This window comes from Pezoporus wallicus, unplaced genomic scaffold (genome assembly GCF_028554395.1).
Source record: "Pezoporus wallicus isolate ANWC-B61680 ecotype Strahan unplaced genomic scaffold, APGP_CSIRO_Pwel_v1 contig_13006, whole genome shotgun sequence".
Taxonomy (NCBI): domain Eukaryota; kingdom Metazoa; phylum Chordata; class Aves; order Psittaciformes; family Psittacidae; genus Pezoporus; species Pezoporus wallicus.
In genome coordinates this window covers 90718-106751 of record NW_026638875.1, presented here as the reverse complement: position 1 = coordinate 106751, position 16034 = coordinate 90718, and the positions used below count along the sequence as shown (strand labels likewise).

General features: G+C 54.7%; 2 protein-coding genes across 8 annotated transcripts; both read left to right on the top strand.

Annotated features, from left to right (window-relative positions):
* Positions 1–126: 126 nt before the first annotated feature.
* On the top strand, positions 127–8248 carry ELMO3 (engulfment and cell motility 3). Of its 6 annotated transcripts, XM_057412922.1 has the most exons (20): positions 129–337; positions 409–449; positions 549–621; positions 696–746; positions 1143–1312; positions 2169–2268; positions 2373–2524; positions 3268–3346; positions 3780–3830; positions 4101–4223; positions 4402–4533; positions 4776–4880; positions 5352–5460; positions 5672–5808; positions 5907–6070; positions 6188–6300; positions 6528–6632; positions 6921–7003; positions 7253–7333; positions 7488–7755. In XM_057412922.1, the coding sequence occupies exons 1-20, from the start codon at positions 260–262 to the stop codon at positions 7698–7700; spliced, it is 2160 nt and encodes a 719-aa protein (XP_057268905.1). In that variant the 5' UTR covers positions 129–259; the 3' UTR covers positions 7701–7755. The 6 variants fall into 6 exon arrangements, with proteins under 6 accessions (XP_057268906.1, XP_057268905.1, XP_057268907.1 ...); XM_057412923.1 differs by lacking the exon at positions 4101–4223 and having other exon boundaries at positions 127–337; positions 7488–7756; XM_057412924.1 differs by having other exon boundaries at positions 304–337; positions 549–746; positions 2174–2268; positions 7488–8248.
* Positions 8249–9808: 1560 nt separating this feature from the next.
* On the top strand, positions 9809–15628 carry TMEM208 (transmembrane protein 208). Of its 2 annotated transcripts, XM_057412948.1 has the most exons (6): positions 9809–9878; positions 9962–10057; positions 10136–10195; positions 10283–10419; positions 13871–13955; positions 15092–15628. In XM_057412948.1, exons 1-6 carry the CDS (start codon positions 9873–9875, stop codon positions 15227–15229), a joined length of 522 nt encoding a protein of 173 aa, XP_057268931.1. In that variant the 5' UTR covers positions 9809–9872; the 3' UTR covers positions 15230–15628. The 2 variants fall into 2 exon arrangements, with proteins under 2 accessions (XP_057268931.1, XP_057268930.1); XM_057412947.1 differs by having other exon boundaries at positions 9842–10057; positions 10287–10419.
* Positions 15629–16034: the final 406 nt, after the last annotated feature.

Here is a 16034-nt window from a genome sequence, read left to right as displayed (position 1 = left end):
TGTGCTGGCCTTTCTCTCTGCTCTCTCAAGGCGGTGCCGGCCCTTCCGTGGGGCCGGGCACTCTCCTGGGAGGTGGGTCCCACCGGGCCCGCGTCAGCTCAGGTGAGAGGGACGGGCCTGCTCGGAACGGGGGTGGGAACTGGGCACAGAACAGGGCTGGGAAGTGGCGGCAGCAGGGCCTCAGGGCCCAACGGGAGGCGGCGGCGGCTGCAGTGACCCGGAACTGCGGTGCAGCGAGAGCAGGGAGCAGGCAGGAGCCATGCCGCCGCCCAAGGACGTGGTAAAGATAGCCATCCAAATGGTGGGAGCCATCCCGCAGCTCATCGAGCTCCACCAGGTACCACTCGGCACCCCCGGATCCCTCCCCCTGCCCCCAGCGCCAGCTCACAGCAACCCTGTCGCTTGCAGACCAAGCCCCTCGCCTCCGTGCTCAAGGACGTCTGCGATGCGTGAGTATCGCACCCGCCGCTTATCACCGCGGCGACCGCCGGCGTGGCGGGCACCGGCCCTGTCTGCACGGCGCGGTGACCAGGCCCCCCTTGGCACAGGTGGAGCCTGCCCAACGCCGAGCACTACGCGCTGCAGTACGTGGACGGGCGGCAGACCTACATCACCGAGTCGGTGAGACACCCTCCGCCTGCCCCAGCGCCGCAGCCGTGGTGTTCCCTGCCTCACCGCTGCCTTTCTCCTCACAGAACCGCGGGGACATTAAAAACGGGAGCATTTTACGGCTGACCACCTCCCCGGTACATCCCTCTGCTCCCCCATAGTCCCCCCCTTCTCTGCTGTGTGCTCTGGTGAGATGTCCCCGCTGTGACTTCTGGCTCCTCATGGTGCCCCAGACCCAGCAGAAGTAACATGGGAAGAAGACCTGTCTCAACCTTCATTCTCCCTCAGCAGAGCTTGGGGGAGTTTGAAGGGAAACTAAATCATTTTGAGATGCTTTGGACATGTGGGCCAACTCATCAAGTGTTCCTAGCATAGCTCCTTCCTCAGCTCTTCCTCAGCTCCTCTGGTGGCTCTCTCTCAGTCCAGATTCTCACCAGGGCTGCTGTACCCTAAGCCTCTTTCTAAAACTTGTGCTTAAGCTCTTCCGGACTTCTCCAAGCTCCTTGCTGTCTTGATTCTGTCCTTCCTGGTAGGACCAAGAAGCAGAGCGTTTATACAGTGGGATCCAGAGCAACAACTCAGACGTAAAGACTGACTCACTGAGGAAGCTTGCAAGCCTCTCCCAGGACGTGACCTTTGCTCAGGAGTTCATCAACAGGAATGGCTTGAAACAAATCTTCTATATAGTGGAAGAAGGGAATGAGTGAGTATCGGGAGAGGACTTCCCTTGCTGTTCTTGACTTTTTTTCCTCCCTCGGTAATGCTGTGTGAGTGTTAAGCTGGGTGTTGGCCTGGACTCTGTTCATGTTCCTGGCCTGTTGCTGGTGCTGTGGCATAAAAGGCAGTGGTTGTTGCAGGGCACTTGGCTCTGCATGCTCCTTGCCTGCAGGTATGTGACTGTGTCCCCTCACACTGGCAGCAGGTGGAACATCCCCATGAGTCTGTGGTCCTCACTCCTTGTGAATGTGACCAAATTTGAACCTCCCATCCCTTCAGTGGCTGGGTCATCTGCATCCTCATGGGTTGTTCTATCATCTCTTGTGATGATCCTAGCTTCCACTGCTGTTATTCCTGCCATACCAAATAATTCGTCTGCCCTGGGGCTCTGTCTGAGCTGTGAGAGATCTGCAGGCAGCTCGAGAAACACCTGGCTGACAAATACTGGTGTCTGCTTGACTCTTCCAGGAAGTGATAATGCATCTCCTCTGAGCTCCTGCCTCACAGAGGATGTGGCCTCTAAACCCAGGCAGCGCAGCATGTGTTTTGTGGAAGCAGGGAGAGGGATTTGGGTGGTGTGGTTTGGTTTTCCCGAAGGCTTGTCTGTGGTATGGTGGTAACACAGCTTTCCGGAAACTGTTGAACTTCCCCTGGATCAACTTCATGACATGGTTAAGTGAGAGCTCCATTTCTTACCCAACAGTGGCTCTTTCCTTTTTTCTCCTGCTCGCTGCTTCTCCAGGTGTTTCTAACTACCCACCAGTGCGCAACTGCACTCCCATGGTGGTGACTGTGGAGTGTCTGGAACTGTCCTCACTGCATTTGCTCATCTGTCTCTCCAGTACAGGGGAGATGCTGGCTCACACCCTGAAGGCCTTCATGGAGCTGATGGAACATGATTTTGTTTCCTGGGAGACTCTCAGTGCAGCCTTCATTAAGAAGGTAAGTGTCTTCTGCAGTCTCCACAGCCCGTGCCCTTGGGATTCCTTGTTGCCCTCGTCATCCAGGCTCAGCCTGCTGTCGACGAATGGTTTTGTGTCTCATAGATAGTGAGTTACGTCAATATGAGTGTGGTGGATGCATCCATCCAGCAGCTCTCCTTGTCTGTCTTGGAGAACATGGTGCCTACCAGTCGCCTCCTCTTTGAGCTAGTCAAAAAAGAAGTGACGTTGGATCGTCTTCTCGCCCACCTGCAGGTGTAAGTGGAGAGGCCGCAGCATCATTTGTCCGCATCACAAAGCTGGTGGGGATGAGCTGGAGGGGATTTCTCCAGGTCTCACTGATTATCTCTGGCACAACATTGTACTGTCCCTTCCTCAAACAACTTGTGGGGAAGGGATGTACTGTCCTAAAACCATCCTTTATACAGGGTAGATTCCTTCATTCATGGCCTGTTCCATTCAGATATTTCAGTTCTTTAGCTGACCTGCTGTTGTACTGGCGCTGGCTCTTCCTTCCCTTTTCTTGGTGTATTTAGGAGCAGGAGTGAACACCCTGTAACTCGGGTGGTGGTGCAGTACTGTTCGTTAAATCCCTTGGCTAAGGCAAGTCCTTTGTTCCCTCACCCTGCTCGCATCTCTGCATCTCTTCAGTCTGGAGTTGTTTGGTTTGCTGCTAGAAAATGGAGAGGCTCGTGCCAAGCTCTCCTGCCAAGCAGGAGTCTGCTGCTCACCCTGGGTTTTCCTGCTGCTCCAAAATGCTGCACCCATGGGTGTGAGCAGAGCAGTATCTGCCCCGTCCATGGGTGCTCTGCACTGTCAGCTGTGGGCACCATCTCACCCTTGGCCCTATTGTTAGCAGCTGCTCACTCATGGCTCTGGCCTCTCTGGGTCTCCCAGCTCCATGCAGTGGGGTCTGGCAGTGAGGTGGGGAGAGGTCTCTGCTTTGGGGAGGGAAAGACCATGCTCAGAGCTGGTGACTCTCCTCCTCCTCCTCCTGCAGGACAAACGTCCAGTTACAGCTGAAGGCGATGGCCCTGCTCATTGCGCTACTTCTGGCTGCGACTAATGCTGAGCGGCAGGTAAGGGATGAGGCAAGAGACAGGACCAGATGGTGACAGGGTTGGTGACAGTGCCCCATGATGGACTCTTAGGCAGCTGGGTCCTCTGCAGCAGTGTTTGTGCTCTCTGGGATGGTGAGAGGTTTAAAGTCAGCGTCCTCACTCTGCCTCTTCTCCTTGACCAACACAACCTGCCCTGGCAGCTGGGTGGGGCAGGATCTCTTTGAGCCCCATTGAGGTGGGCTAGTCCTGGCTGCCAGAGCAGTGGGAGCTGGGGGCAGGTCTGCTCACCGGTGTCACTCCAGACTGCTGTTTCCTTTCCGTCATCACCATGGCTGTGGCCCAAAGCCAGGCATAGCAGGGAAGCGAGGCTGCAGAGGGAACAGTGGCTTTTCTGGAGGGAAATGATGGTGTGCTGAGCTGGGGAGCATCTCACAGCCTCATCCCTTCATAGGACATGATGGAGTACCTGAGGGGGAAGAACATCAGGCAGTTTATCCACAAGGTGAGGAGCTGGGGTTGTGTAAGGGTCTGCTCTGTGCTTCATCCTCTATCCTTCCTCCCCAGCCTTTGGTGACAGTGCCTGGTTGGGTTGCTTATGTGCCTCACACCCCTTCCTTGATGCCTTCCTTGATGGGTGCTACTGCATTTGCACCCATGTGCCCAGAGTTGCACACCTTGGCAGAACCTGACAGGCTTTGGCTGTTGGGCCCTGTGGTTGGAGGAACTGGGAGAAGCAGCCTGGGGGACCCTTCTCACTTACGGTCTCCTGTAGAACATCATCCACAGCTCTGAGCCGCTGGGGGACGAGATGGCCCATTACCTGTATGTGCTGCAGTCTGTCAGCCTCAACCTGTGTGAGCGCCGTATGAGGACCTCCATGGATCCCTACTCCCAGGTCTGGGAGCGTTCTCCTTTTGAGTGTGGCCCTGCACTCCTCCACCTGTGGAAGTAGAGGCGGGTGAAGGTTCGCCTTTGGGTGAACCCAGCACATGTGATTTCATTGTCAGTTTGTCCTGAGAGAACCTGTTTCCATGAGGCTCCCCTGCATTCCCTCCACTTCGCTCTCCCACCAGGAACAGCGGGACCTTCTCCAGTGGCTGCGTCAAACTGCCTTTGAGTCAGAGAGCGAGGTGCCTGCCAGCAGCTTCAGCACTGAGCGTCGACGATCCCTGTGTGCCAAGGAGTTCCGCAAACTGGGTTTCATGGTGTGTTCCCCTGCATCCCTTCCCCAGCCTTGTGCTCTGGAGCACCTTCTGATGGCTCCCCTAAGCCTCATGTCCCTGCTGATCTGATAGGCCCCCATGCAGCACCTCCCTCAGCTCCTGTGATACTCCTAAACAGCAAGTTTAGCTGCCAGGACTCAAAGGCAAACTCCGTGGCTGCACTAGGAGGACTCTGCTGCTCTAACAAAGCAGCTGCTAAATTGCATCCTTCTGTGTCCTCCTAGAACAACAGCAACCCAGCAGAGGACCTCCGCCGTGCCCCACCAGGTCTCCTTGCCCTTGACAACATGGTGTATTTCTCCAAGCACACCCCTAATGCCTATAGCAGGGTGCGTACTCTCTCCTAAAGAACTCTGGTGTAGACGTGCTGGTGCATCTCCTTCTTTTCCTTTCCCTGTGACCTGTCCCTGGCCAAAGCCAGGCAAGGATGTCCCTTTTGGGCAAGTGTCCTGCTGCCCTGTTTCAGATGGAGCTGAGTCCTCCTTGCGGGTAGGAGCAGCTGTTTGAGGCTGGAGTCACTGATGGCTCCCCATAAGGTTTTTTTGTTTCCAGGCCTTGTTCATATTTGAGCAGACTAGGACAATTTGGATGAAACTAGCCACTAGCCATGCTGCCACACACTTTGCCTGTGATCAGGTCCTACACAGCAGCAGGGGAAGGAGGAGGATGGGGCTGTTTTTTGGGGAGAGCTAACTACTTCTCTTAGGAATGGCTTAACCTGGGGGGAGACCTTGACTAGGAAGTTCAGGAGGAGCCCCACTGTTGGGGCTGCCCTCTGAGTCCACTGCCTTCTCCTCCAGTTTGTCCTTGAGAACAGCAGCCGGGAAGACAAGCATGAGTGCCCCTTTGCTCGAAGCAGCATCCAGCTCACCTTGATCCTCTGCGAGATCCTGCACATTGGAGAGCCGTGTATGTGTGCACCCTGGCTTTTCTTCCCTGCCCTGCTGCCTGGCAGGAGTGGGGACAATCTGCCAGGGCAGGGGACTGTGAGCCCAGGGCCACCAGGCACTGGTGTGGCCTACAGCAGGGAAAGGGTCTGGGAAATGTCCAGGTTCTCCTGGACACTGAAGTCCCCTGGCAAAACTGGGAAGTCTGGCATCATCTGTCCTTTTCACCACAGGCTCGGAGACTGCTCAGGCCTTTTACCCTATGTTCTTCGGGCAGGATCATTTCTTTGAAGAGCTTTTCTGCATCTGCATCCAACTGGTGAACAAGACCTGGAAGGAGATGCGTGCTACCCAGGAGGACTTTGACAAGGTGTGAGGGAACACTAGGGTCCTGAATGGGAACTGTGCACCAATTCAGGGTCTCTGGGGAGCATCACCAGACTGGGGGTGACATCCTGGGCCCTGTAGGTGCTGCAGGTAGTGCGGGAGCAGATCACCAGGACCCTGTCCCTCAAGCCCACCTCCCTGGAGCTGTTCAAGACCCGAGTGAATGCACTGAACTACAGCGAGATCATGAAGCTGCGGCAGACAGAGCGACTGCACCAGGAGGAGACGCTGGCTGTGCCCGTGCTGTGAGTGAGCTGTAGGCGGGGCTGGGGGCTGTAGGGACAGATACTGTGGGGTTGCTGAGGAGGTCAGTGAGTGCCTGGTGAAGCTGCCATGCTCCTGTTCTCTGGTTCGCACCCCAGGGAGCTGCGCGAGAGGCTGAAGCCAGAGCTGCTGGAGCTGGTCCGACAGCAGCGCCTACTGCACCTCTGTGAGGGCACCCTCTTCCGCAAGATCAGCAGCCGCCGCAGGCAGGGTGAGTGCAGCCCTCTGCTCCTGGATGGGGGTTCTGGGAGGGAACAGATGATTGTGCCCATGTCCGCTGCCACCGGGGATGAATCTGCACAATTAATCTGTGGGGAGTAACATGCCTGGATTGCTAACGTGGGGTAACCCACAGAGTAGGACCAAGTAGGGTATCCACCCGGGAAGGGTCCCTCAATGGGAGAGGCTGAGCACTTTCTGACATCCTTTCTGCTGCAGACAAGCTCTGGTACTGCCGCCTGTCACCCAACCACAAGGTGCTGCACTATGGGGACGTGGAGGAGGGGGTGCACTCTCCCCCCATTGAGAGCCTGCTGGAGAAAAGTAGGTGATGGAGAGGAGAGGGTGGGAAGGAGGGAGGGAGCCCTCTGCCCACCCTAGTTGTGACATGCTGGGGATGCCTTAACGTAGGAATTGCCCCTCTGCATGGCTGCTGCCTCCTGGCCCAGTGCCCACTGGTGTGTGCTGGCTCTCCAGTGGGGCTTTATGGAGCCTCCTTCCCTTCCCTGAGCTGTGGATGGCTGAGTCCCCATACCTGGGCTCTGCTGGGCTCTGGGGACCTGGGGAAAAGGAGAGGAGAGCAGGCACTGACAGCTCCTTTGCTTGCCCCAGTTCCCATTGCGGACATGAAGATGCTGCTCATGGGGAAGGAGTGTCCGCACACAAAGGAGAAAAGCTCTGGGAAGCAGAACAAGGTCAGCACCTCCCACTACACCCTGGCTCTGCACAGAGGACTCAGTGCGCTGCCCTCCACATTTGGTGATGCGTTTTGGTGGTGGGTGGATGGCGTCAGGTTGGGTGGTTTCCTGGAGGAAGTGGCTTGAGACTGGAGACCTCTTGGATCTTCTGGGGCACAGAGGAGGTGGCTGGGAGGCAGCTCCTGCCCTGAACCCCCGCCAGGGCTGGAAAGAGCGCAGCTGAGAGGCCGTGTAACCCCTGTGCAGGATGTCCTGGAGCTGGCCTTCTCCATTGTGTACGACATGGAGGAATACTGCCTCAACTTTGTTGCCCCAACCCGGTATGAGGTGAGCTCCATGGGCCTGCTGTGGCCAGTTGTCCCTGCCAGGGGACAGCAGGGAAGGAAGGGATTTGCACATGTGTGGCCCTGGGATGGGAGCCACACGAGAGGAGAGGTGGCCTCTTGAGCTGCTACCAGAGGTGTGTGTGCTGTTTCTCCAGTTCTGCCTCTGGACAGATGGGCTGAACGTGCTCCTCGGCAAGGAGATGACGAGTGAACGAACACAGACGGACCTTGATGTTCTGCTATCCATGGAGCTCAAGCTGCGGCTCCTGGACCTGGAAAACATCAGCATCCCTGATGCCCCCCCTCCCATCCCAAAGCCCCCCAGCAACTTAAATTTCTGCTATGACTTCAGCCACGCAGAGCAGTGAGTTCCTCCCTGTGCCTAATTCTCCCTTATGCCCCCTAAAATCAACTCCATTCCTCTGTTCTCTGTCCCTCATCTCCAGTCCAAAGGGACATGCCCAGGCACTGACTAGGGGCTTGGGCACATGCTGCCTGCATCTTGCCTATCCCGGGGTGAACAGCCCGCCCTTTCCTACCTGTGTCTTGCCCTCCTGTGGGAGCACAGGGATGAGACACCAAGCATCAGGCTCTTGTTTAAGGTGGGGTGACCTGTCTGCTTTACCCCCATGCCACAGGCAAGGCTATATACTTTGCAGGCAACCGAACACCTCTGGGGTGGTGCTGACCCCCCACCACTGCCACGCTTTGAGCAGAGAGGGCAAAGATAGGGCTGGAATAAAGGTGCTGGCAGCTCTGGGACAGCTGGGGGGGGGGGAGGTCAGCACTACAAAGGTACGAATCCATGCTGCCTGACTCTCCCCATGAGTGCAGGGGATCCTCTCTTGACAAAAACATGGTTAGAAAAAGGAAAAAGCCCCTTTCCCCTTGGTTTGGTGAGCAGATGTCATCACCAGAGCAGCCAGGCCCCTCCTGCACTGAAATGTTTTTTCACTGAGCCCTGTGTGTTCCCTGTCCTGGAAGGGGGCCTTTAGGGTACAATCTCCCTCTCCCCAGCACCTCATCAGCTGGGGAGGGGTCCACTGCCACCATGCCTGGTGCAAGGAGACTCTGGTCTGTACTCGCTGCTCAGTGCTTTGGCATTGTGCCAGTTCTGGTGCCTTCCTCTGCCTGGGGCAAATACTTGCACACTTCAGCCATGCTGCTGCACTACTGCACCATGACAAGCTACCTCCCGCTACGGTGCCCCGTACCTTCTCGTGCCTGCAGCTTCTCCAGGGGTGCTGCGGTCACAAGTGGCTGCTGCAGGGCACCAGGGCTTGGCTGTGCCTCTGCTCCCCATGTACTGGGACAATAAACACGTGTGGAGAACTCACAGCTGTGTTCTTGCCAAAGGTTTGGGGTAGGGCTTGCGCAAAAAGTGATCCTGGTGATCTTGCCCCTCTGCTCTACTCTTGTGAGACCCCACTTGGAACACTGTGTGCAGTTCTGGTGTCCCCAGCATAAGGACATGGAGCTGCTGGAGGAGGAGGGCCATGAGAATGATCAGGGGACTGGAGCACCTCCCGAATTAAGACAGGCTGAGAAAGTTGGGGCTGTTCAGCCTGGAGAAGAGAAGGCTGCGTGGAGACCTCATAGCAGCCTTCCAGTATCTGAAGGGGGGCTATAGGGATGCTGGGGAGGGACTCTTCGTTAGGGACTGTAGTGATAGGACAAGGGGTAACGGGTTTAACCTGAAACAGCTGAGATAAGGACGAAATTCTTCCCTGTGAGGGTGCTGAGGCCCTGGCAGGGGGTTGGAACTGAGTGGTCTTAAGGTCCCTTCCAGCTCAAATCAGTCTGGGATCCTATGAAAAGGGTCAAAGCAGGCAAGAGCAGGATGCTGGTGTGGGAGCTGCAGCACTGGGCATGAAGACTGGAGGGCTGGCAGGTTCCTGGTGCTGAGGTGCAGGCATGGAGTCCTGTCACCATTCCTCACCTGAGGAATCATAGAATCAACCAGGTTGGAAAAGACCTTTAAGGACAAGTCCAACCTTTCCCCCAGCCCTGCCAAGGAAGGACTTTTACCAAGAAGGTGGCAGTGGGGCTACAGGTTCCATCCCAGGAAGGCTCAGGCGTGCTGCAGGGAGCAACTTGGACAGTCTCAGCTCCTGCAAACAGGCCACTGCTAGGTTTGAAGCTTGAAGAGCAGCGTCCCTGCCATACAGAGCTGTTACCGGGGAGCTGAGCCTGGTGAGGGCAGTGTGTGGGAGGCCGCTGCCACGCAGGGCTCTGCAGCCCCTCCATGCACCCCACCACGTCTCGGGAGTCAGCGGGGCTCCTGAGGGAGCAGGGCCCTGACGCGGGTGGATGCTGCGGGTCCCGAGAGCCGGTGACGGGCACGGAGTGGGGAGGGAAAGGGGGCATCTAACCCCGTGTCTTCACAGTCCCGGTGTGCACTGGGGCTAGCAAGCGGAGAACCCCCGCCCCGGGGAGGGCAGCGGGAGAAACGCCTGGCGCGAGTCCCGTTAGAGGCCCCGGCCGCCATTTCCGGGTCCCTTCCGGCGGCTCCGGAAGCGGAGTGCGGAGCCGGCGCGACAATGGCGGTGAGTGGCGGGGCCGAGGCGCGGGGTTCCGGGGATGCGGGGCCCGGGGAGGCCGCTGACCTTGGCCTCTCTTGGCTCCGCAGCCCAAGGGGAAGGCAGGCACCAAAGGCAAGAAGCAGATCTTCGAGGAGAACCGAGAGACGCTGCGCTTCTACCTCCGCATCATCCTGGCGGCCTCCGTGAGTGCCTGGGCGGGCGGGAAGGGCCGGGCCGGGCCGTGCTGTGCTGTGCTGACGCCGGCTGTACTCTCTCCGTAGGCGCTTTACGCCGTGGTGAACTTCGTCATCTTCTACCCCACCGCCTCCGCTTGGACATGGGTGAGCTGCGGCGGCTCCGCGGCTTTTCCCGGCTGTGCCGCCGGAGGGTGGCGGCTCTGGCGGCTGACGGCTGTTCCCTTGCTGCAGGTAGCCTTCATCTTCAGCTGCGTGGTGTACGGCACGAGCTACCGGTCCATGAGCTCTATGGCAAAGCCGTCTTTCACAGATGATGGCAGCCTTGCCGACGGGGGAATTGACCTGAATATGGAGCAGGGGATGGCAGAGTGAGTGTCCACACGAGCCCAGGTGAGCAGGACCTGCTGCCTGAGCGTGTTCATAGAGCTAGGAGAGCCCTGGGGGAGAGCCCACGCCTCTACTCCTACCTTAGCTTGCCAACAGGTGTGAGGGGAGCTGGAGTTGTTTCATCTGAGAATCATAGAATCACAGACTGGTTTGCACTGGAAAGGCCCTAAAGATCACCCAGTTCCAACACCCTGCCACAGGCAGGGACACCTTCCACTAGATCAGGTTGCTCCAGCCTGGCCTTGAACACTGCCAGGGATGGAGCATTTACCATTTCTCTGGGCAGCCAGTTCCAGTGCCTCACCACCCTCGCAGTAAAGAACTTTTCCCTCGTTAGCTGAATGCTTTGCCTGGCGTGCACTAGTCACCAGCTGCTGTGTAGGTACGTCAGCCTAGAACAGTCACTGCCTGAAGGGCTGAGGCGCACAGGTAAGAGATCTCAAATGGTTCAGCTGGAGCAGCTTACAGACATCTTTCAGTACAGAAACAGTGCTGATACTGTCCATGCTTCTGCAACACACAGATACGTACATTCCTTTTTAAACCAGCACTGCAGGTAGTGCTCGACAGAGCAGAAAGGCTGCTAGTTACCCCATCCTCGTTGCATCTAGAACTGTTCTACACACTAGCAGACCTCCTCTCTGTCTTAGAATCACAGAACCAGAGTGGTTTGGGTTGGAAGGGACTTTAAAGCTCACCCAGTTTCAACCCCCTGCCACAGGCAGGGACACCTTCCACTAGACCAGGTTGCGCCAAGCCCCTGTCCAGCATGGCCTTTAGCAGCTTCTCTTGTCTCCTCAGCCTTTTCTTCTCCCTATGCTTGTGAATGCCTCATGTCTGTCTGCAGACAGCACCAAGTGTTTGCATGTCCAGTGTTCTTTGCAGTGCTCTAACGCTTGGTCAAACAACACACAATGGCAATTCCTGGAGAGTTCTGTTACATAAAATAAGGAGACAGCAGTACTGAAGCAGCAGAAACAGCTTCTAGATTTACGTGTTTTCTAATAGTTGCCCTCAGACTAGTTACGGGAAACTGCCAGGCAGTTGTGGACACATGGCTTTGCTCTCTGTCTCCTTGCCCTCAGCCTCCATCTGCTGGCCCGCCTTGTGCTGGGGTTCTTAAGTGTGTGCTGAGTGAGGTACCTGGAGTCCTTGTCCCCTTCCCTCCCACATCTCTGGCTTATGATTTCAGGTTTACCTCCATCTTCTTGTTGGCAGGCTTTTTCAAGGGTGCTTCCAGCAGAGCCTGCTGCATCACATCAAGTGCTCTCATGCTGGAAGGGCCATCTATTGAATAATACACTTCGGGTTTTTTTAACATGAGCTTTGTTCCTGCAGCTAGCAGGTGTTACCAGCAGACAGACCTGCTTGTGCAGCACAGAACTTGCTGTCTGCATAGAATGAGCTCTCATCTCTGGTTTTGTTACTGGAATAGTACATTTGCTACTTGCAGCCAGAGAGACTTGGATGCCTGGTGTAAGAGCCAAGGAATGAGGTGGCCAGGAAGAGGGAGTTATTTCTAGTGTGACTTGTAAGCTGGGTGCTTTATGCCGCCTTCATCCTATAGTGATTTCTCTTTCCTGACGGTCAGCTGAGCATTTTTCTCCCATTTTACACTGTTGTGGCTCAACCTGGTCTAGTGGAAGGTGTCGCTTCACGTGGCAGGGAGTTGAAACTGGATGAGTTTTAAGGTCCCTTCCAACCCAAATCACTCTGGGATTCTGTGTTTTGGGTACCTTTTTTTGTGAATGGCACCATGGGACAGTTGAATAAAGAAAATACAGAAGTTTGGTGTCATCCAGGGTATCCTGGTTGAGGGAGGTACCTTTCGGAGATGTATAAGGCACTAAGGCAGGGTGGGTGCGCTGATACTTGTCCCATGCAGATGTGTGATGGTGGTGCCAAGGGAAATGACTGACAGGAGTTGGCAATGGATCCCGTTACCTGCTGTAAAAAGGTGACAGGTACTGTGGTGCTGAGGTTTTTCTGCCTGAGCAACACACTGTTGGGGTGAGTTTTATCACACATTAAAATGAATTGATGTTTGTCCAAGGCACAGGCTGTGCAAAGCGCAGGGAGGATGAGATCTCAAAAGCTATACAGCCCAAGTTCCCATCCTTACCCTGTGCCTTTGTACCTGTGCAGAGCCCTTAGCCCTGAGAGTTTAACCCTGCTGGTACATCAGCACAAAGTGTTAACAAACACTCAGTGCTCCTCCTGTTGGCTGTATCCGTTTGTCAGCTCTAAATTGCCACTTTGGGGATGGTGGAACTACTCCAGGCAAGTGGTTACTTCCAGAACGCAGGGGATTTTTCCTGCCTCTCGGCTGAGTGTGCTGCAGCAGATGAACTTGTCCTCTTTTGGAGCTGCTTCTGGAATGCCGCGGATTTGATGGTGTTTGCCTCCTGCTGTCTGTAACTGAAGCAGATTTTTGTGTTGCTCTGGGCTTGAGGAAGGCGACATTGCTGGTCCCTGGGAGAGCTGGTTCTGTGGGGTCTCTGCCATCACCCCTGTGTCCTCTGGTGATGCATGAGATTTCCGCACCTCAGCGTCTGGTCATGGAGCTGTTGATGGTGGATTCTGCAGTGTCTTGAGCTGATGATGGTGTCCCAGCCTGAACCAGCTGTCTGTGGTCACTTTGCTGCGCTGCCCAGAATGAGACAAGCTGTTTGATTATTTTGCCTTTGTCTTCTTGACCCCATTCTTGGATTTGGCTCAAGTGTTTCTTGTTCCAGCAGATAATGATTTAATGGGAGTGAAAGTTGGTGTTTTCTAACCCTCCATGACACATCCCATGACTCCTGTTGTAAAAACTAATACTTGCTCACTTCTGCTGGGTGTCAGGTGTCCTGAGAACAGTAGTTTAAGTGTGGGCAGCTTGTTTGCCTCCATAGCTGCTCTTGGCTCTGCCTCAGGCTGGTGTGGAAGATCCCAGGGTTGGATAAGCAGGAGGGCAGAGGGAGCCATCTTGCTGTAGCTCACCACGCAGGCCATGGTGTGCTTGTCCGTGCAGCACCTAGCCCTTTTGTGACTCTGAGTGTGAAATGGCATAGGGAAGATGCATACTTCCCTCAGTGCAGCCAGCCGTGAGCAGCTCAGCTTCATGCCATGATGTGTGTCAAATCAGCAGGCACTGGCTGCTGCTGCATACTGCGGGGGAAGTGGTTTTGCTGCTGATTTCCACACCCCTGCATTCCTCAGCTTTCTCAATGTCCCTTTTCATAGGAAGCCTGGCTCTTTAGCTCATCAGATCCATTTATGTTTGTTTACTGCTCTGATTCTTCTAGATTACCCTGTGTGGCCAAGCAAACCCACAACGAGCAGGCAGAGCTGCTCCCCGAAGGCAGCACAGACAGGCTCTGGTGCCAGAGGAGCTGGTGTGTGCAGCAGGGCCTGGAATGGAAGGTTCATGTTTTGCTTTTCTTCCCTTAGGCACCTCAAGGATGTGATCCTGCTGACAGCTATAGTCCAAGTGCTGAGCTGCTTCTCTCTCTACCTCTGGTACTTCTGGCTCTTGGTAAGCCACTGTGGTTGTCCTTGTTGCTCTACATTGTTTATGTCTTAAAGACTGGGAACATTATTTATCCATTTCATTTAAGTGTCGTGTTTCAGGCCAAACCTGTTTTCTGATAAACGTTTTAATCTCCCTGTGAAATCTTGTTAAAAATGAGGCCATACAAGGGAAGGAAGTCGTGATCCTTCTGGATATTGCTGGCCCTGGCCTTCCTCTCTGGTCCTGTGAAAGGGCAACAAGAAAGAGGCGGATCAAAGCCATCTTTCTGTGTAGAGCCTTTTTGTGACTGTGACAAACAGACTGTGTTTCTTCTTCTTTGGTTTTCTCAGTCATTCGCCAGCACAGTCTGAGGCTGGGAACTGCTGGACCCTGGGTTGCTTGGTAGATAAAACGCTGTAGGCTTTGATTTCCCCTTAACACACCAGACTCTTTCTACTCCTGACACATTTGTCATGTGCCTGTAGATAAAACTGCTTTTGTGGAAGATCAGAAAATCTCCAGTTAGTTAAAAAATCCCAGATTTGCTTTGACTATATTCCACAATGGTACGTAAGGCAATCTTATCATAGAATCATAGGATGGTTTGGGTTAGAAGGGACCTTAAAGCTCATCCAGTTCCAGCCCTCTGCCATGGGCAGGGACACCTTCCACTAGACCAGGTTGCTCCAAGCCCTGTCCAGCCTGGCCTTGAACACTGCCAGGGATGGGGCAGCCACAGCTTCCCTGGGCAACCTGTGCCAGTGAATCTTGGAAAGTTTCTCTTTTTAGTACGTACTCACATGTTTCTTTCTAACTGATCTGGCAGAGGGCAGTCTAGACCCTGACTATCCCCTGGAGTCCATCTGGGTAACATCTGTTTAATTCAGAGAAATGTGTGTGTTTTCTGAAGGAGAGAGAGGCAGAATGTTTGAGCAGATGGAGCTAATTCAGACCTGATGCTGGGCTTTCCATATATGAAGCTTAAGTGCTGGATACGTATGCAAGTTCTTAAACAGTATGAAATCAGGCCATGAATATTGGATGCCTGCCTTTGATTTCCATGCATCCTGATCCAGCCTGGAGAATTATTCCAACTCCTTTGATTTCCTCAGTGGGAGCAGCCCCAGTGTGACCGAGTTTGTCCCATGTGTGTGTTGCAGGCTCCGGGGCGCGCTCTCTACCTGCTGTGGGTGAACATCCTGGGGCCCTGGTTTACAGCTGAGTCTTCACCTGCCGGTCAGGAACCAAATGAGAAGAAGCAACGCCGCCAAGAACGCCGCCAGATGAAGCGCTTCTAGCCCTGCTGAGGAGAAAGATTAACCCTTTCTCTCATCTCCATGCTGTTATATCATCAGGGATGCAACCCAAACCACCGCAGTAGCTACGCTGCCCTTTGTCATTGCTGCCATTTCCACTAGAAAGGCCGCAAGAGTCTTCCCTTGGTTCTTAGCACCGCAAGAGTCTTCCCTTGGTTGGTTCTTAGCACCACAAGAGTCTTCCCTTGGTTGGTTCTTAGCACCACGAGTCTTCCCTTGGTTGGTTCTTATTGCCAGTTGAGGCCTTACTCCTTGGGATGACTAGGGGGGTGGTGCTGGGGTGTGTGGCAGGACCTTCTTAAAGCAGTGCTGCGTTGCGTTTGAGGTTGGGGATGGCAACGTTGAAAGAAATAGCACATTAAAGAGCAGAGTCTAACTGACCATGTTAGCAGTGTGTTCAAACGGGGGGAGCTTTTAAAAACAGCAGTGTGATATTGGAGACCTGACCAGAGGGAAGCAAAATCCCCTCCAGTATAAGTGATCTTATCCCTTCCCAAGCTTGCTGTGTGCTACCACAACATCTGCACCTTGCAGAGGGGCTGCAGCTCCCCTGCAAGACCTGTGGTGTGAGGCAGCTGGAGGTGCTTTGAGGTGGGCTTGTAGTCAAACCTGGAGCTTTTGTGATTGAGCCTGGGCTTCCTGGAGCCACAAAGTAGCCTGGGCTCCCTTTGCAGGAGCTCAGTGGGATGAAAGGTGACAAGAAGCTAAAACCAAATCTGTTTTTTTTTTTTGTTTTATAAAGAAAGGGCCCTCTTATGGGTGGCACAACTGCAGTAGAGATCATATG

Coding starts and splice junctions, on each gene's coding strand:
- ELMO3 (XM_057412922.1), top strand. CDS start 260: ATGCCGCCGCCCAAGGACGTGGTAAAGATAGCCATCCAAATGGTGGGA. Junction 747..1,142: donor TACGGCTGACCACCTCCCCG/GTACATCCCTCT, acceptor CCTTCCTGGTAG/GACCAAGAAGCAGAGCGTTT. Junction 3,347..3,779: donor CGACTAATGCTGAGCGGCAG/GTAAGGGATGAG, acceptor ATCCCTTCATAG/GACATGATGGAGTACCTGAG.
- TMEM208 (XM_057412947.1), top strand. CDS start 9,913: ATGCGGGGCCCGGGGAGGCCGCTGACCTTGGCCTCTCTTGGCTCCGCA. Junction 10,058..10,135: donor GCATCATCCTGGCGGCCTCC/GTGAGTGCCTGG, acceptor CTCTCTCCGTAG/GCGCTTTACGCCGTGGTGAA. Junction 10,420..13,870: donor ATGGAGCAGGGGATGGCAGA/GTGAGTGTCCAC, acceptor TTCTTCCCTTAG/GCACCTCAAGGATGTGATCC.